This window comes from Terrapene carolina, unplaced genomic scaffold, assembly GCF_002925995.2.
Source record: "Terrapene carolina triunguis isolate 2854851 unplaced genomic scaffold, T_m_triunguis-2.0 Scaffold210, whole genome shotgun sequence".
Classification (NCBI taxonomy): Eukaryota; Metazoa; Chordata; order Testudines; family Emydidae; genus Terrapene; species Terrapene triunguis.
In genome coordinates, this window is record NW_020664561.1 from 34,432,328 (window position 1) to 34,453,495 (window position 21,168).

General features: G+C 40.5%; 1 protein-coding gene across 1 annotated transcript in view; it reads right to left on the reverse strand.

Annotated features, from left to right (window-relative positions):
* SLC44A3 (solute carrier family 44 member 3) overlaps positions 1-21,168 on the reverse strand; it is a 62,167-nt gene that overhangs the window by 7,216 nt on the left and 33,783 nt on the right. Inside the window, exons 11-12 of the mRNA XM_026655678.1 lie at positions 10,939-11,095; positions 7,506-7,589 (exon numbers count right to left, since the gene is read on the reverse strand). Coding sequence (XP_026511463.1) covers positions 7,506-7,589; positions 10,939-11,095 — 241 coding nt within the window. The remainder of the gene's footprint in view (positions 1-7,505; positions 7,590-10,938; positions 11,096-21,168) is intronic.

A 21,168-nucleotide genomic window follows, 5' to 3' on the forward strand; every position in this document is an offset into this window, starting at 1 on the left:
TAGTCACAATAGTTACACACCAGAAGAGCTCTCCCCCTTTTTGGACATTCACATTATGCTCAGCCTAACACCTATTTGGAAAGAGCGACCCAAATCCTAAAACACAAGGAGCATTTCCAACATGTTATGAAATCTTAAATGTTCCACTGTTTTCTAGTTAGTGGGAGTATTCACCAACTCATTTCCTTTCAGGGAAAGATATATTTGCTGAGTAAGAGAAGGTAAATCAAAGTCAATTTAGAACTTGATTTCATTTGGAAACAGGCAATATAAATATGTTTTTCAATAGATTTTAAACGTTTCCCTTAGTCACTAGATTCTGTTTAATACACTAGTGATTTTCCATTAGTGCAGTCCTTCCCAAAGGACTATAGGCAAGGACTACAGGCAAGCAGTTATGACATCAGAGCTGCACTATAAATCAAAGGGTCTGGGATGCAGTAGATAAGACACAACCTCACTCCTTCACTAAAAAAGAGTTAATATTTCAAAACTACCTTTGTGAAGAACACAGCCCTCTTTGCTTTGAAGCCTGGGAACCAGACATATTTCTCAGTATCAGGACAGATAAATAAGGAATGTGAATGTTTACATATTTTCTAATACCACAGTATGCAAGAAAACTATTTAGAAAAAACATCCTTCTATATTTCACAACACAGAATGTCAAGGGTCTTGGAAAAACTGACCTGCTCGCTTCATGAGAAAAGCACTGTGGCAGAGATCCAGGCCCTAAATTCTCTGTTTGCTGAGAATAATTGCTACTTTGTATAACAGCTGAATGCAGTCCTCCATTGAAGGACTGGCTATATCAAAATGAGCTCAGTGAAAAAGAATTGCCATAGCAACCGAGTCATCTTAAAAAAGAAGCCAAAACCAAGCTGCTCAGATATCCCACTTCAGCTTCTTCTGCCCAGCCTGGCCTGATTTTCTCCTTGCTGCAATAGAGCCGCAGACTCTAGAGGGCTGGCCTGCAATGTGGTGGATCTGAGTTTGAATCCTGAGTGCCATAGAGACATGCTCAGAGAATGAAAGCTAGATAAATAAGAGACTATGATGTCACTCTGGCTAGCATACAAAGCAGTATCAGAGCAGACTCTGGAGGAAGCCATGTCATGCCACCTTTGAATAGAGGGAAGAAACAGAGTAACATGGGGCCTGTGAGAACTGCAACAGGGAGGAAATGCAGGACTCCCTCAGTGCCTTGGAAAATGCCATCTCTTGAAATTTCAGGAAATTAAAAAGTGCTACTCATCCAAAGGGCTGCATTAAAACACCAGGCAACCAATATTGCGGCCCTCCAACAACTTTCCTGACGTGCCCCACACAGACTCACAGGTCCACCTTTCTCAACTCCTTGATCTTCAACCCTTTCCATCCTTGAATCCTTGTCCCGCTCAAGGGACTACTCATGCCCCTCCACTGTCTTCTTGTTCTTTCCCATGCATGTAATCTAGTCCCTCCCTGGCTATCAAAGACAGACTGGTACTAGCAGCACATTCTCTGTCTCAGCCCCATTCCTCTCCTTCAGCAACTCACTGCTGCATCTGGGTTTCCTCTCAACCATGGGACCTAACCATAAGGATCCTGCCTCTATCGACCCCGTAGCCATAATATATTTCTATACTAATTACTAACAATGTTCTCTGTAGTTAGCGCTACATTGATTTTCATTTGGATGTTCTCAGATAAACCTGCACTGAGCCCCATCTTAGCTCAGGAGTTACCCGTCTCAAAAGCGCTGTTTCTGAATTCCTTGGCACCTGCTTCCTTGTTTTAAAAAGAAGTTCCATTTGGCAGACACTAATGGACATTCACAGATCACAGTCAGGTGTATGAACTACACTTGCTATTAACTGAGAGCTTATTATGGGGTCAAAAGTTCAGTTCAACCTGCATCAATGGAATCATAGGCCAGTACAGTATAATTGTTCTCTAATCCCCACATGGTAAACCATACAATAGAATATATAAAACTGAAGGAGTTTTTATTTCCTGTTGAGGCATTTATGAAGGCCCTTAGGGAAAGCAAACAAGCTTTTTTAAAAAAATATGATTTAACTGAAACCATTCTTTTAGTTGACTGTGTATTCGAGATGCCTGAAAACTCTAGCCTACCATCTAGTAGCAAATCTGCCAGTAACATTAAAATACAGTATTTTGGGGAGGATGGGGACGGGAAGAGATATTTGATGGGGTAAGATAGTAAGAATGTTTGGCAGTCTGCAGAAGAAAGTGTATTTACATTAGCGTTTCTCGATTTTGTCTGCATCCACATCACTTTTGCACAAGGTATTTTAATCCCATGACCACAAAGCTCTTGCGAGACTGCCACCCAAAGGTTTAAATTACAGAAGAAAGTGCACCAGTAGAAAGAGTTACTATTACTTTTATATTTATATACTAAGGCAGTTAAAATAATTTCATAATTTTGCTGAATTTCAGAACCAAAAGATGGTGAGCCATAACACTGGCTATTATCACTAATGGCCGCCACAAGGTTGTACATGCCATTGCAGCCTCAACATCATGGTGCTGATTAGAATAAAGAAACCACACGCTTCTCAGCAATTCCTTCAGAAACCTAAGTGCTGCACTATGAAAGGGGTGCTTGCCAGCTGGCTGCAGATCAACCCAAACCGGACACAGAAAAGCAAAATTATACTTCTGGTGATGTACTATAAAATACATTTATTGAAACAAGACTAAGGAAGGAGAGATGTCTTTGAAATACCCAAAGTTAAGGCACTGCCACAACTATTTAAGAGAGGAGACAGAAATTGTGACTACCAAACCAAAAAAAGGGGATTGTTTTTATGGAAGAGAAATTCCAATCCACCAGATTTTACTTGAGATCATTTGGATAGGTTTATCTAGGCCTTACTGAAACCATGAATGCAAGATGATGAAAAATCTATGCTAATTCTAACAAATGTTGGCAAACAGAAGGATAATGATTTTGTATTCATAATGCACCTTTCATCCAGATAGATCCCAGAGAGTTTTACTAATGTATTATACACATACAAATCAGAAATACAGCAGCTTTGGGGTGAACCGCTTAACATAGTAACTTTACGCCACAGGACAGGACCCAGTTGCAAGTACAGAGGGAATTTAGGCAGGCAGAATATAATTACCCAAATTGTAGTCCAAACAGGACATTGGGTTAACGCTGCTGCTCATGCAGAAAGTGTCACTGAATCTTTAATGATTATAAGCAGCCACTGCAACAGAACTCTATAGTCAGCACATGTTATAACTATTAGTGACTAAGGAACAGCCCAGGTAATGGCAGGATGTCTTTGAAGGTATGTCTACACTGCAATTAAAAACCCACTGCTGGTTCAAGGGGCTGTTTAACTGTAGTGCAGACGTTCGGGCTCAAGCTGCAGCCTGAGCTCTGGGATCCTCCCACTTCGCAGGATATTAGAGCCTGGGCTCCAGCCTGAGCCTAAACATCTACATCGCAATTAAACAGCCCTTAGGTTGAGGCCTGCGAACCCCCGTCACCTAGCACAGGCCACCAGTGGGTTTCTTATTGCAGTGTAGATATCCCCTTAGGCATCTCTTGAGCAAGGTCCTTGGAGATCTGAATGAGACTCAGATGAGTGCTTTGGGATTATGATTCACTTCAAGGAAGCTGTGTTTGAACTGAGCTGGGGGGAGAAGAACATAAGACATTACTATATACCAGCTGTTTTCTAGCCTAGGACCTGATGCTTTGAGTTAGTGAACTAAAGGCAGAAGAGGGGAGATACATCAGTGCAGATAATCCTGAAAATCCACAGACAAGGACATTTATTAAGTGAACAGGCCTTAATGGAAGGTCTAGGGAGAAGGTAATCAGTAGGAGGTTCTTATTGCCTGAGCCACTTTTGAAATCTGTGGATGAGTGAAAGGGCAGTTATATCTCTTTCCATTATTTAGAGATCTAGCATCCTGTTCATGTTTTGGTATATTTAATATTAATGTCATGTTGTTCTGCACATCCAAGCTACTGTTTCTATTCCACATGCAGTGTTTGCAGATTTTTACATATTGCATGTGAACAAATATATCTTTTGGACTGTACCATATAGATAAAAGGAAAGAAAAGCAGAATAAGAAGTCTAAATGGATCCACTCTTGAACAATATTATCTTGTAACAGATGATTAAGGGAGATCACCAAATCCACACAGCACTGGACAGTTAAAACAACATAGTAAAATACCCCATTGTTGGCAACGGGCTAATTCTCCACCTGTAGGAGATGCACATGACAATCAGGGCCAAAGTTTAAAATCTCATCTGAAAGATGGCATATCCAGCTGCACAGTGCCCGCTGACAACATAATGTGCCACTGGGTTGATACTATCTCACAGGTAAGAGTGCTATCTTCTGAATCACCAACATTACTTCCTGGGGCACTTGTTAGTCCTCTGCAAGTTTCCCATCCAAGTACTGACCCATTCAGCCCTGCTTAGCTTGCGAGATGAGAATTTGTGTCATTCAGATTACTTAATTCCTCCTCAGAAACAGGCAGAAGAAGAAGAAAATATCAGTGTTGGAATGATGGGGAGAGATTTGTAATCATTTTTTAAAAATGTGATTTCTTCCCACCTATCAGAGTTCTCAATGGATTTCTTTTTAGAATTCCCAGGTAATGATGCATTTGCTAAGGTAATATTATCACTGATGAACAAGACTGGGACAAAGGACAAACACAGAATGGAAAATGTCAGTACACACAGTAACTCTAGGATCAACTTCAATGACAACTGTTCTACATTTGAGTAATTTAAACCCCTCTAAAAAAAATAATCTGAAAAGTACTAAAAGCTTTACAAATATCAGAAATACACAGACAGACCAAATTTTTAAAAATGAGTGCCTAAAGTTAGGTTCAAACCTAAGTCCAAATTCAGAAACTAGATAGGTGGCCTCATTTTCAAAAGTGCTGAGCACTCAGCAACTTCTACTGCTTTCAATGAGAGTAGCTGAATGTTCAGCACTCTTGAAAAATCAAGCCACGGCTTGTATTTTTGAAAATCTTGGTCACAATTTTGCAAACTTGAATCCTGGTTCAGATTTATTTACCTAATCACCCCCCAAAAACCTGCATACACCTTATTTTGTGGGAGGAGAGGGGGGAAGGATTAGACAAATTGATTATCCTGCATAATACACTCATCTGTGCTCGCTCTTACTTTTTTCATACAGCTATAACTTCTATAGGTTACCTTACAAAAGGTTTATGGTTATCTTCTTTTCTAACCTTCTCCCATATGCTACGTTGCTCTGGTTTACAAAGCTGGAGCCATGGTTGTCTTTGCCAAAAACTTACACAAACAAACAATTATTTAACAACAGGCACAGTAATATGATCTTGAATTTTAAAACAAACAAACAAATCCTCAGTTTTTTATTTTTTTTAAGACCTATTTTTTACTACAATGGCCAAGGAAAATAACAGGAAATCTTTTAACAAAGTAAGAACTGAAGCACAAGCCTTTGACTCAAGCAGACAGCAGTACAATAATTAGGTATTCTTGTAACAAACACATAAATAACATACAACAGCAGCTGGAGAAAGCAAATGCTTTTATATTGTCTATCATCTTTGAAGGGCAGGAAGCCAAGGTGAAGGGTGACAACAACATGCTTGGAGTCCAAACTAACTACAAGGCTCTTAACCAAGTCAGTGACCATGAGATCTAACCCAGAATGTAAGCCGAGAAAGTTCATCCCACGGAACTAATGATTTTGTTGAACAAGAATTTAGTGTGGTCTGGACTAAAACATATCCTATTTCTTTCAAGCCATTCAGCATTCATTTTCATTTATGCAGCCACTTTAAAACAGCAAAGTGCAGCTCTAGCAGAATCTGATTTAAGAGTTATCAAAGCTCAACTTGTACTGCCCAATGGCATCTTCAGAATTGTAGCATACAAAGTATTAAAGGGAACTGGAGTGAAACTAGAACCCTGAAGAACACCATACATAATCTTTAGGGTGAAGTAGATCTTCTTATTGTTTCCACTATAACGGCAAAGGATGTTAGAGCCACCACAGATGATGAAGGGGTATTGTAAAAACACAAGAAATAAGTATAGACAAGAATGGAGATGGAGTTGGGGAAAATGTGGAAGAAAGGACCAGGAAGAAAAGAGCAGAAGTCAAGTATTTGAAAACTGGCAGTATGTAGATCAATCATTTCCAATAAAAACACCTTGGAAAATAACAGTTAAAAAAGTTGTCTTTCTAAGAAAGGGAATACTGTATTTTGTGGATGCCCCATTTTGGTTTATATTCCAGATATAGTAATACTGAAAATCAGAAAAGACCAGTAAGAGAGTTTTTTCTTTGAGTGGATGCTCCCAGGGTGGACAGTTATTTATCCATCTAGATTGTATTATAAACTCTTCAGGGCAGGCACCATGTATTTTACTGTTTGTATAATGCCTAGCACAATTAGTTCCCTATACTGAATGAATAAGGCCTCTAGGTACTGTTTGTTCTACAAACACAATAATAAATAATAAGCCACACAGTGTCCACGAGCCAGCAGGAAGCTGGACATCATCTTCAGTTAGGCTTCTTGCATCCTCTAGATCCTCCATTTGGGCCCCCTGTATCTCAATAGCCTGTCACCTGACTCACAGAACCCTCTGGCTTTCTAACCCTTGAAGAAGAAGGGGAAGGCCCACTGTAGTTTTTCTAATAAGATCTTTCTAAATCGGGATTCTCAAACTTGGGGTCGGTACCCCCCAGGGGGTGGCAAGGTTATTACATGGGGGGTCGCGAGCTGTCAGCCTCCACTCCAAATGCAACTTTGCCTCCAGCATTTTATAATGGTGTTAAATATATAAAAAAGTGTTTTTAATTTATTGGGGGGGGGGGGATCATCACACTCAGAGGCTTGCTATGTGAAAAGGGTCACCAGTACAAAAGTTTGAGAACCACTGTTCTAAATGATCAGATCTGCTACACCATCCTTTACACCCAGCTACTTGTAGCTGTTTGTAATCTCTCTGTTGCTGTGGAGAAATGTTGCCAACACCCATCTTCAGTTTGTCTACACAACGTTGTTTTTAAAACTCAAGTTAATTGATTGCCAGTTGACTGGGGTTAGCTGGCACACGTATACATACTAGTCTGGACACCTCACAAATGTTTGTGGTGCATCCAGACTCACATGGACAAATGTGCTAGCTAACGCAAGTTAATCAGCAATCAATTAATTTGAATTAAAACAGTCTTATCACTCATCTGGCATGTCTACATTAATCTTCCTGATTTTACACACCAAGATTGTGCCTGTGTATGACAGGATTCTCCCAAACTGTAGACAATATTTTATAACATTTAAACTAATATAGCTAGACACAATGCGGACAAAGACTCAGTCTGAAATGAACTCTAGGACACAGAGTACAATTCATTTATATACAGCCTTCACTATATTGAATAACTTTACTTGTAGATTACTTTAGATATGCACTTGATATAATGTATTGTACCTGGTTAAAGTATCTTAGGCACCTTTCTAGACACCAAAAGCAGCAGAAACAGCATTTGAACATGCATCTTGCACATGCACTCTCCTGCAAGGAAATGAAATAACTAGTTAGTGCAGACAGATTTTATATAAAACTGACATTTTACACCAACTTGCTTAACAGGACACTGCAGTTCTTCTCACAAAGTATTCATTTAAACAGCAGAGATTTCCTTCCTGCTTATGGGAATTGTTTTTAATTCAGATCGTACAGTATTAATGATTGATGAGCTGAACATTTTTTCCCTTTGGATGGAAGATTCTACTCTGGAAGGAAAATAACTGACGTAAGCAGCTTTGGTTTGCTAACAGCTGCATGTAGCACAAAGCATGCAGGCAAATCAGTAACTGTCAGTGTACTGATCGATGACCAACAGAGAGTCTATTTACAAATTAAACTTTTTTTTACTGTATATAAAGTATTTATTTTCTTTGTAATTTATACAAATGTTAGTTTTATTTTTGGGCTGTTTTTCAAGTTTTTGAAATAACTGGAACCCTGTCTGACAGAAATAAAAAGACTAGAGAGATTTATACAAATGTGTGCACGCACACACAGGAAATGTCTACACAGCAGCTGGGAGCACGCTTTCTAGCATGGATAGACGGACATGCTAGCTCTGCTTAAGTTTGTGTGCTAAAAATAGCAGCGTGGCTATGGCAGCACTGGCAGTGGCTCAGGCTACCCACAAAAGTACAAACCTGCCTAAACCCCTGGGTACGTACTCAAATGGCTAGCCTGAGCCACTGCCCAATGCCACCACAGCCACAGTGCTATTTTTACTATGCTATCTCAAGTGGAGCTAGCGCATGTCTTGTCTATCTGTGCTGGGAAGCACACTCCCGGCTGCTGCTATGTTGACACACCCACGAAGTACTTTAATTTTATTAGGAAAGGTAAAAACAGCAGGCTTAAATTCTCAAGGAGATCACTCCTTTCAGGAAACAGTTTGAAGTTCTTACAAAGACTTTGATGAATATTAACTTTATATTAAACATAAAACAAAACAGGGAAGAACATCTAACATTACCTCAAAAACCAAAGTTGTTAATCCTACAGAGTATTTTAAAATATAATCATGAAATCCTACATCTTGAGGGCCATTGTGGCATGGCCATTTTCCCCAGATGATATTTAAAAGCAAATTCCATTTGGTGATATTTGTTCAAGAGTCTTTTTTATCCTCTATCTTCAGGGCTCAAAAAGGTTTTTAAGTAAAGCTCTTAGAATGGCTGTGTGAAATCTTCAGGTCACATGCATAGCTGTGGAGTTGTATGGAAGCAGTGAAGGTGAGAATTTTTTAGTCTGGAGTTTAATATCCTTGCAAATTTTCCAGCATTCAATACTTTTTTAAAATGTCACCAAAGAATAATACCCTGAGCCAAGCTGAATGGCAATACTTTGCCATGTCTCGCTGGAGAGCTGTGTTTATTATAAAAGCAGCATGCTAATTTCCTCACAATGGACAATATTCATCCCCTTCCACATTAAAACCCAGAGGAGGAGACTCTGCACGTTGCGATTCCTCTTGGTAATTCTGTCAGGAGGAAGGGAGGGGGCTGCCTGGTGGAAAAGGCCCGGATGTCCTTCTACAAACTCACGAAACTCCAGGGACACCTGTGCAGATGCTCTGGCCTCAAGCAGTACCCTCCCCTCTCCCAGACAGCATGGCTGCAGTGGAGCAAAGGATCCCCTGTCTCCAGAGGGAACAGGAACATCTATGGAAAAGGTAATACAGTCTAGGTAAGTCCTGTGAGACCACAGGAGGGATGATTTGCATCCCATCCAGTCTGCCCACTCCCCAACCACTGCCACCTTGTTGGTCCCTGTACTTTGTGGAAGGGAGTCTGCAGGGTCCAGGGGTATGGTGGATTGTACTCTGGCGTGCCAGAACAGAGTGGTATCACTGTGTGGAGGGTCTTCCTCCATGGATTTGGGGGAGCAGTCTGGCCCATTGTTAGCAGGTGCCCTGCAGCCTGTTTAGGAGCTGCATTGCCTAATTTCAGAGGAAGTCCTGTCAAGTCCTCCTCAGTTGGAAGACTGTATGCTGGTCATGGAAGGTAGAAAAGAAGAAGAGGACATGGAGGATACACCTCGGGATACAAATAAACCCTCTTTGCTAGACAATATTGGCTCATTCAAAATTTATTCAGAATTTCCAGCAACTAGCACATCTGCTTCAGATGTACAACAAAAGCAGCAGACCATAAAGTTTCTGGGTAGTTTAATCTTGTCATTAATCTGTAATATCCCATTTGTTCTTATGCATTATTTGTGACTTTTACACAGACTCCAGTGAATGGTCTTGTATGCTTGTGGTTTTATGAACTCCTTCATAGGTGGAAAATAAAACGTATATTCTTCCTAGTAACAAAACCCTTCTTATCCACCATGTCATATCTATTGGCAAAAGGCAAGCCTCAAGGTGTTTAACTGAACCAAACACCCAAGGTTTAAGCGCAAAATTTTCCACAAATGGGTGCCTAAAGTTAAGCAACTACATCCAAGTTTAAGCACTTAAAAAGAATAACTTGATTTTCAGTGGTGCTGATCACCCACAGCTTCTATTGACTTCAGAGAATGTTCTGAGTGCTCAGCACATCTGAACATCAAGTCCCTCTTATTTAGGCACTTATAGAGTCCCTGCAAATGGATTCCTGCACTCATACGGCGCCCCAGTGATGTCAGTGGAGTGCCACACAGACCCACTACTGCTCCTAATTTATTACAAACTGCTGATTAAGAAATAGAGCTCGACATCTCATGAGAACCAGCCCCTCCCGTGAGGTTTCCAGAAATAACCACAATTTGCATTCCAGTGTTACTATGGTACTTCTGTTTCCAGCAGAAGCCCAGACATGCAGAGGTGCATGAAAATTAAAAAGATAAACAACAAAAACACTTAACCACACTTCTTTATGCTTTAAAAGATATGCTGAAATTCTGGACAAGAATGTGGGCTAGTTCTTATTTTACCTATTCTTTTTATATACTCTTGAGCCTCCCATCACAAGGCAAGTGAAATCACCAAGAAAGGAGAGTTTTCATGCTGAAAATAAGCCATTCTTGGAAAGCTGGATTTTTTTAAAAATGATTATGATGTGAGAGTTTTAAAAAAATCCTTCTGCCAACTCTAAATTGTTCCTTACTCCACATATAAGATTTTACATTAAAAAAGTAAAAATAAATCACCTTTGATTTTTTTATTTGAAATTAAAAAAAAATCTGATCTGAGGCAGAAAGGAGTAGATACAGACAAGAAACTATTTCATGAAGAAATCAAAATAAAACACACTACAGAGTCTTACACAGAGGTTAGTTTTTCCAATACATTTCTTTCCCGAACTTCACCCCTTAACCACTGTACTATTGTGTTACACAAGTATGTACCCACCTTTTCTTTTAGGGCATCATAAAGGTACATAAGAATAATTCTTGGAATTCTCACTATTGTGATTAAAAACGACCCTTTTACAACTGTTCCTTGATGATAGCAAAAAAGAACTGATATGGAAGACAGGATCAGGTGTCGTGGCGAGCTACTCTTATTTCTAGGGGGGGAAAACAAACAGCATTTTAAAATGTTATAGAAACAGAAAATACAGCTAATTTCTACTGCTGTTTAAACAATTAATATCTTTTATTGTTTCAGTTTCTTGTAACTGAAGTATTACTGGGAGTGCATATCTAGTGGAATCCCATGGAGGTGAGTCCTGAATCCAGTGCTATTGAATATTTTCATTACATGACTTGGATAATGGAGTAGAGGGTATGCTTATAAAGTTTGCAGATGACCCAAGGTGGATGGGATTGAAAGCATGTTGGAGGACAGGATCAGAAATCAAAAACAACCTTGGCAAATTGGAGAATTGCTCTGAAATCAACAAGATGAAATTCAATAAAGATAAGTGGAAAGTACTACCCCTTAGGAAGGAAAAATCAAATGTACAAATACAAAATGGGGAATAACTGGCTACATTGTAGTAGTGCTGAAAAGGATCTGAGAGTTATCATGGATCACCAGTTGAATATGAGTCAACGATGTGATGCGGAGAAAGCGAATATCATTCTGGGGTGTATTAACAGAAGTGTCGTATATAAGTCACGTGAGATAATTGTCTTGCTCTCCTCAGCACTGGTGAGGCCTGAGCTGGAGAACTGTGTTCAATTCTGAGTGCCATGCTTCAGGAAAGATGTGAACAAATTCAAGAGAGTCCAGAGGAGAGTAAGAAAAATTACAAAAGGTTTAGAAAATGTGACCTATGAGGAAATCGTTAAAAATCTGGGCATGTCCAGTCTTGAGAAAAGAAGACAAGAGTCTTCAAATATGTTAAGGGCTGTTATAAAGAGGATGAGCATGAATTGTTCTCCATGTCCACTGAAGGTAACACAAGAAGTAATGGGCTTAATCTGCATCAAGGGAGATTTAGGTTAGATATTAGGGAAAATTTTCTAATTATAAGGATAGTCAAGATCTGAAATAGGCTTCCAAAGGAGGTTGTGGAATCCCCATCATTGTAGGTTTTTAAGAACGGGTTGGACAAACACCTGTCAGGGACGGTCTAGGTTTACTTGGTCCTGATTCAGCGTAGGAGACTGGACTTGACTTGATGACCTCTCAATGTCCATTCCAGCCCTATATATCTATGATTCTATGATCAATCCAGACTTTTATTGACTTCAGTTGGGAGTTGGATCAAGCCCTAAGTCCAGATGAAGGAAAACAAGTTTAAATCTTTTACTGGATTAAGTACATAGGCAATGACTATTTTCGTGCATTTAGTAACAGACATCACAACAGGAAAACTGGCGGGGGCGGGAGGGGAAATGTTCCAAGTAAACATAAACGGTGCATGAGAATTATACTTCCTTTGAATGCCTCTATCCTGCTTCTGTCATCTTTCTAGCCCCACTGCACTCTGGGTCCACTTGCTCTGAATCAGTGGTCAAACTAAAACAAACAAACAGCCTGGCAAGATCTTACATGCAAAACTAAGATTTACTCTCTGATGTCAATATAATGATTGGGGCAAATTTTGCTTTCAATTTTGCTGATTTAGCTCCAGAGGTTTATTTCAACAGGTTTATTTCAGGTTTATATTCAGGTTTATTTCAGGTGAGAGCAGAATTTGGTCTAATGTGTTTAAAATATTATCTGGCCTACTCATAACTGAAAATACATTATTCTACTGCATTTTAGCTGTGATGTTTTGAGGCAATAACATAAAAGTTCTAAAATCTAAATATACACATGAAAATTAACTTCATGTTTTGTCTTATAAGTAATGTCAGAATCCCACATGAAGGGGTTTTTTTTGTTTGCATTTTAAAGATCATTTTAATATGAATCAGATACAAGAAATGGCATAACACAGCTCTCAAGAATTTATACTAATTAATTCTCCAAAACCAGGAAGTTAACTAAAAAAATAAATAAAATAAATGACTGAAATCAGTCTTCTCAGCACAATAAATCCCCCCAAAAACATTTTGGGGACTTCAAATACACTGATTACTATTCACTGTAGTTACACTAGCATAAAAAGGCAAGGAGACCCTTTTATTAGAAAACCCTAAATAATAGGCTCAGTGCTGAAATATTTACTCAATCAAAAATACATTGAATATGGAATTAAGTAAGAATCAAACCCTAAATCATAACTAAAATATTCACTCTTCATAGGGAACTTCTGAAGGATTCATTTATCACCTTTAAAATGAATAGTTTACAGAAAAAACTAAGAGCATAAAAAGGGTTTGTGTGTATATGTGTGAGAGACAGAGCAGCTGGGTGGGATTTGAAAAGGTAGGTCTGCAAACACATTTTTATTAAATCTTCACCACAGCGGGGATTTACACAACTAAGTCAAGATAGGTATCATAGTGCTGCAATAATCCTGAGTATATCACTGCAGTCCTTTCAGAGCAATAACTACTTTGCAGCTATAAAGTCATATTTATATATGCCTATGTACCACATTATTTTAAATAGGAAATACCAGCAAAGCAGTTGCTAGTATGCAGCAGTTTTGATCTTATGGCCAGGGGAACAGCTTGAGGGATGGTGATTTTTTATGTAGAGCGTGTACTTTGATAGACTCTCTTAAAAACATCATTTTTAGATGTCAGAAATACATATGTATTGATAAACTTTAACAATTTCACCCCGTACTACTGCTCTTTTCTATTCATGATAGCTTACTGTCAGACCTGGGAAAATTAAAGATTAAAGAACAGCAAGTTAAAATATTAACCAAGTTTAGAAAATATAGGAAGGGCAAGGTTTACAACTCTGTTAATAATTCACTTGCTGCTGAAGAGATAAAATATAACTTTCCTTCTCTACTTTAACAGTACTGATTAATAAGTTAAGTTTGGTTTGCATAAACCTTTACAAATTTGGAGGCTGTTGCAAACCGCCTTGGTCTAGCTGAGAATTGTCATGTTCTAACGAGATTTCATTATGGTTCCAGGCATGTTGGAAATTGATTTTCCTTCTAATCATGGATCAAAGCAGGAAGTACCAACCTTAAGGGTACGTCTTCACTACCCGCCGTATCGGCGGGTAGCAATCAATTTATCCGGGATCGATATATCGCGTCTCGTTAAGACGCGATATATCGATCCCCAAACGCACTCACCGTCGACTCCGGAACTCCACCAGAGCGACAGGCGGTAGCGCAGTCGACGGGGGAGTCGCGGCCGTCGATCCCGCACCGTGTGGACCCCAGGTAATTCGATCCAAGATACTTCGACTTCAGCTACGCTATTTGCGTAGCTGAAGTTGGTATCTTGGATCGATCACCCCCAGTGTAGACCAGCCCTAAGAAAATGACCCAATTAAGAAAACTCAATCCACTAGCGGTATGTGTGTCTCAAAATTTACTTTGCCTTGAATCACTTATTTTATCTTTATGGATTCACACGCCCCCATAGCTCCAGATCCTGAAATGAGCTCTGTGCAGGTGGCCTTGTATTCACATGGAGCCCACTGAAGTCAGTAGGACTCCAAATGGACACAGGAGTCTGCCTGAACAGAACTCACTTTGGGACTGAGGCCTTAGTTTGAATTTTCCTTTGATATTTTTGTTTCATTGCCTATGCATTTCTTGATTTATACAGAACAATACTGCACCAAATCCCTGTGAAGTTGTATTTACTACCACACCAGATAGCTGTATTTATGCATTTTATTTCTAATTTTGCCAATTCTCTATTTTATTGTCAGTCTTTTGATATTTGGTATTTTTCTTAAAGCCACAGCTCCTGGAGTCAAATGATTGTAGGATAGTTGTAGCTTTCATTAAAAAAAACAAAAAACAAAAAAAACCTCTCTCCTTTGGTTGTGGAAGAAAGCTTGAAAATGGCTCAGAAACAAAAAGAAAATAAGACCCAAAATGTTTTTTTTAAACAAAAACAATACATGATTTTTAAGCCAATCATGATTTTTTTTGAGCCTGACTCATGATTTTTGAAAGCTCCCAATTGCAATACACCTCTATGTTGCGTTCAGCTCATGAAGCATTTTACAGAAGAGAGTTCAAGAGATGGAATGTAAACATAATTTTTAAAAGCTATTAAGGAATTACTAATAATTTAGTGAAAAGACCAGTGCAATAAAACAGTAGGGCAGATAGTATACTCAGATCTGTCTGTCTGAGGACTAACACATATGGTTTCTCCTCAATGCCTAAAAGTTCCCAGAATACATATTTTTCATGTTATACATAACACTATACTGAAAAGCAAATGTTCAGCTATTAAAAAATCTACTATCAATATTTACAGGAGCGTTTGCTTGCCTGCTCAAATACACTAGTTTGAGTAACTGTACACTGAATTGTCCTTTTACACGTATAAATGCAAGTTTATGACCATGGGAACAAACATGCTCACAGATATTATAGGCATGGATTTTCAATAGGCTGCTGAAAGTTTAGTCCTCGTTGATCCCTATGTATAACCTCCTTAGTAACTAAGGGCTTGTCTACACAGAGAGTTAGTGTGTGGCTAACCAGGGTCTGAACCTACAGCACACTAGCTTACTGTGCACTAACTAGCCATGTGAACCCCGTTGCCAAGCACTGAAAGTTCTGTAGCGCGAGCCACGCAGCCACTTAGTGCACAGCAAGCTAGTGCGCTGCAGATTCACACCCTAGCTTGCCATGCACTAACTCTCCATGTACACAAGCCCCAAGTGCCTGATCCTGAGAGATGTGGAGTACACTCACCTGCTACTGAAGTCAATGGGAGTTGTGGTGCTCAGCAGCACTTTTTAGGGTATGTCTACACAGCAACTAGACACCCAAAGTAGGCCTGCGCCAGCCAACTCAGGTTCATCACGGGGTTGTGCTGCAGGGCTGTTTCATTGCTGTGCTTCTGGGCTCGAGCCTGGGCTCTAGGACCCTGCAAGGTGGGAGGGTCCTAGAGCCCAGGCTCCAGCCCGAGCCCAGAAGTCTACACAGCAATGAAACAGCCCTGCAGCCCAAGTTGGCTGGCACAGGTCAACCATGGGTGTCTAGCTGCTGTGTACACATACCCTTAGAATCAGGTCCTAAAGCCCCACTCCTACAAACATTTACACACACACTTAATTTTAAGCATACATTACTCCTGGGGGCACCAAATGCCAAAAAATTTAAAATTCTGCAAATTTTATTTGTCAAAATAACACTACATAATCACGCCAGTTTCAGTTACTTTGGTAATTTATTTCAAAACACTGTCAACAAATATGTCTGTAACAATATGGACACACACAAAAATTCTCCCAGGAATAGAGAGTTAAAGAAACCCCTGTGGCGTTGCACTCTATATGATTTTATGAAAATATGCTAATGAGTTTGAATATAATGTAACTGAAATATGCTTCATGAAAAAGGTCTCTTGTAAGGTATCATTACAAAGCTTATAATCTACTGAGTGTGGTCATCCTATATGTATAAATGTATCACTCTTGTATCTGAAACTAGAAATATGAAATATAACTCTGAGGGCCTATTGTAATTATGCAAAGTGTGGGCCATTAATGGTGGTTTGGAATCTTGATGGCTCCCATCAACCAGGACAATTGACTGCAGATGGCTCTGTTTTACTTGTAAGTTTTCCTGTATACGGGTGTGTGCTGGTAAGTGGGTAATGAAGTCTTACAGTGACGTGATCATGTCACCTGAACTGGAATCCATCTTTAACCTGGTGCTTTTCCATTGAGAAGAAGGAGTGGGAACCCAGAGAGGGACAAAGGATTCCCGCCTTATGCAAAAGATATATAAGTGGGTGGAACAGAACAAAAGGGGCAGCCATCATGAGATTTATTTGGGGTTTGGACCCCATTGGGAGTTGGGCATCTGGGTGTTAAAGACAGGAACATTTCTGTAAGCTGCTTTCAGTTAAGTCTGAAGCTTTGGGGCACTAAAATCTCATCCTCAGAGATGTTTCAATAAGTTTCTTTCACAGCCTGGATGCCTTCCTGGGTCTGTGTTGGAGCAGACGGGCGTGTCTGGCTCAACAAGACAGGGGGCTGGAGTCCTGAGCTGGCAGGGAAAGCAGGGGCAGTAGTCTTGGCAGTTCCCAAGGGGGTTTCTGTGATCCAACCCCTATGATAACCCAGTTCCCGTTTCTCTTCCCTCTTCCTCCCGCCCCCCAGAGCCCAGCCGGGGGGGCCAGACACCCAAACCCCCTTACCCCCAGAGCCCACCTCTGGGTCCCCCCCAGCCAATACACCTAAATCCCCTTCTCCCCAGAGCTCAACCGCGGGGCCCCCCCGAGCCCAGACACCCATCCCCTTCCGGCCCCAGAGCCCAGGGATCCAGAGGGAGAAACAGCCTGATGCTTGGTTCCAGGCTTGCACAGTTCCCTGCGTGCCGCCCGCTCCTTCCCTCAGGGTGTGCTGGGAACTGCAGCTGCCAGGAACCCTCTAGCTCCCTCCCCCTCCCCCCGGCAGTGTCTTCTATGTGCAAGCTGGGCTCTGCCAAGTCCATTGGCCCCTAGTGGCAGCTAGCAGCACTGTAGCCCATTTCTGTGTGGGAAAGGAAATTCTGCAAGCACAACGTTAATGTCTGCAAAATTCTGCATTGCGCATCGGCACAGAATTCCCCCAGAAGTAATACCTGTAAGTGTTTGCAGGCTCAGGGCTCTGATCCTACAAACACTAAAGCATGTGAGTAAAGTTACTCACAAGAGTACTATGGGACTACTTTCATGAGAACAGCTATTCAACACGCTTAAGCATTTGTAGAATTGGGCCTTCAGTAAATAATTTTGGGTAACTAGTCAAATCCACAAAACCTTTTTCTTTAAATCAGTGATGGGGGAACGTCTGATCACAGTGAGGAGGCAGCAGCTATGCACTTAACCCCTCAACACATGATGGAAATAAATCCTTATACAAAACAAACCAAGCTAACAAGATTTCCACAAAGAGCTTTCTCCAAAAAAAAAAAAAAAGGGGGGGGGGGGGGCATCAAGAGCGCAGTCTCTTTTTGCAAGTTATAAAAGAGTAGCCGTTACACGAACCACTATTTCTTTTATTAAATTAATAAGGCCTCTTAGGAATTTATCTTTTATCTGAAATAAAAGAAAGCAAAGTGTAGTTTCAGTATTATTATTTCAGGTCACACAGATGTCACCTGTAAAGCTAATCCAGCTGAAACAACTCTCTGCCCTCCCCATTTTTAATTCCACTTATGGACAGTGGCTGAGAAGTGCCTAATGGATTGTTGTGTGTACTGAGGAAGCAGGTTTCCTCAGGGAAAGGCTGTTCCATTTCCTGTGGCCATTCACTAGCTAGAAGGAAAACCTCTCCATGGGGTATCATAAACAAAGCACTTGTGACAAGCATTTATGAGGCTGCAACACAGAACACATTAAATTGCAGATTCCTGGTGACAAATTCATTGTTGTCAATAAGAACTAATATAGTTTACTGCCCTCTATGAGATCAATAATATTGCTATTTCACCTTTCTATCCCCCTTACTTCACTGCTTTGATTTATCTACTTATCCGTACTGACAGATCGATGGAGAGGAAGAGGGATCACCACCATTAAATATATATATAGAGAGAGCATTTCCTTTCCCATGCACAACTCTCTCAACACAATAGGTGTCAGCTGCCAAGCAAATGAAGTACATTTAAGGAGAGAGATTTTAATGGAATTTGGAGCACAGAACTTGTCTACTCCAAGAACCCAATCCTGGACCTCAGAATGGTGGTGGAAAGTAGCTGGAAAGCTCATGGGTCTGGTCTCTTGAGAATTACCTAATCCTCTGGGGATAGAGAGCCAGCACAGCAGCTTCAATGCCGCCTTTCTAGCCCTGATTGTAGGAGGCATGGCCAGGTTGTCTCCCTGTCCGGGGGATCCCTAGCTTCCAGAATAGTCCTTCGGGTTGCTGGCAGCCAGTGCAAAGTACAAGAGCTCAGAGGCTGCACTATATTTTACACCGGGGACTGGCTTAACAGCCCTAAGATCAGTAGAGCCCTGTGTGGATACAAAATTTGTATCCGCATCCGAGCCACAAAAATCACCGATGTAGATATCTGCAGATCTAAAGCGAATATCTGCGGATTTGCTGGGCTCTAAAGATCAGATGTGTGTGTGCAGTATGAGAGAGTAGCTTAACATCACCTTTACCTGCCTCACCCCCGAACTACTCCATGTACACCTTGGAGCATCGTAGTATCTGAGTCAGTGCTTTATGCAGCACTGCGCAAACTGCAACAAATAATGGCAATTTAATGACTGTGAGCTTCAGTATAGGTGCCAAATCAGAGAAAGCACTGGAGCAGACATCCCTGTAAAATGTGGAAAGATTTCCCCCCGCAACTCCCCAGTTCCTTAAGCAATGTGGTTTGGACCAAATCTTTAGCGCTTTATTCAGGCAAACTCCCAATTACTATTGATACCCAAAATTAATGGAGTAAAAAAATCTCAGGATTTGTCCCTCTAGTACAGTGGCTCTCATCCTTTTCAGATTACTGTACCCCTTTCAAGAGTCTTATTTGTCTTGCATACCTCAAGTTACACCTCACTTATTAGCTACTTGCTTACGAAATCAGACATAATACAAAAGTGTCACAGCACACTATTACTGAAAAATTGCTTACTTTCTCATTTTTACCATATAATTATAAAATAAATTAATTGGAATATAAATATTCTACTTACATTTCAGTGTATAGACTATAGAGCAGTATAAACAAGTCATTGTCTGCATGAAATTTTAGTTTGCACTGACTTCGCTAGTACTTTTTACGTAGCCTGTGATAAAACTAGACAAATATCTAGATAAGTTGATGTACCCCCTGAAAGACATCTGTGTACCCCCAGGGCACGCATACCACTGGTTGAGAACCACTGCTCTAGTATAACTCTTCATTGTTTAAGATTGAGAAATTCAGATTTCAATAACGGAGCACTGATTGGATGCCATGCTGTAGCCTCAGAAATAAAGGGCCAGTTAACTACATACAGCTCTGTAGGGCACTAGTTACCTGTGTTGATCCTTCAGTCAGAGAAAGGAGATGAAGTGTGAACCTCTAGTCCTGACATAGTGGGTGAAATGGTAAAAGATTATGTCAGTATACTGATCCTCTCTCCAAACCCTTTAAAATGGGCATTTTAGATTCTGTCTACACTAGGAATATTTAAAAAAAAAAAGTCCACTGGCTAACACCAGTTCAGCCTGAGCTCTATTGAGAGCCCGAGAGTAGATGCGCTTCTGACAGTGTTTTAAATGCTGTGTTGATTAGACTTACTCTGAGCAGGGACAGAAAACACAGTATTTAAAATGGTGGTGGCAGCTGGCAATCTGTCTATTCTAGGGCTCCCAACATTGCTAACACCAATGGAGTGGAACCAGTGTTCCAACAGCGGAAAATTTTTGGAAAAAAAATCCCAATTATTGACAAGGTCTAACCTGGTTTTCCTGCAGGAAGAGAGGAGAGGAGAGTTCATCGGGAGTTTTCCAACAGAACACTTTCTATCCAAAAGTGCTGACTTGTCAAAATCAAAATGTTCTGTGGGATTGTTTCGATTTGGATGAAATTCCAACAGGATCCAGGCTGGTTTCCTGACAGCTTGCCTGATAGTTCCCTGTCAGCCTAAGAGCCTGGATGCCCTGGGAGCCCCAGCTCCCACACAACCCGGGTCCCCAGCTCTGGGGCAGCCTGCCAGGTGGGCTGTTGTGCTCCCAGGCTCTTCACATGGCAAACTGCTACAAACCTGTAGCTCACATGGATACCCGCCCCACACTGGCCATACAGCTTTTCTGGAAAAAAAATAAAAATCCATTTTTTTGTTTTGTTTGTTCCACTGTGGAACAAGAATTTTTTCAAAGTCTCAGACTTTCACAGAACAGAAAATGTGTTACCACATTTGCGTGGAATGGAGCAGAGGAAACACATCAATGTGGCTAGAAGATCAAAACATTCCCCTGCAGTGTTGGAAATTGAAACAAAAACAGCACTGATTTACTGCATGAAACCCATCTTGTTTCACTATCCAATACGAAGGAAGTGCAAAACGTAAAACAGGATAAATAATAAGTAGTAAATGAGATTTTTACAATTCCTGCACATCCAGCTAAGGTGGTGTCTTGGTAACACAAAGTAAAATACTTCAA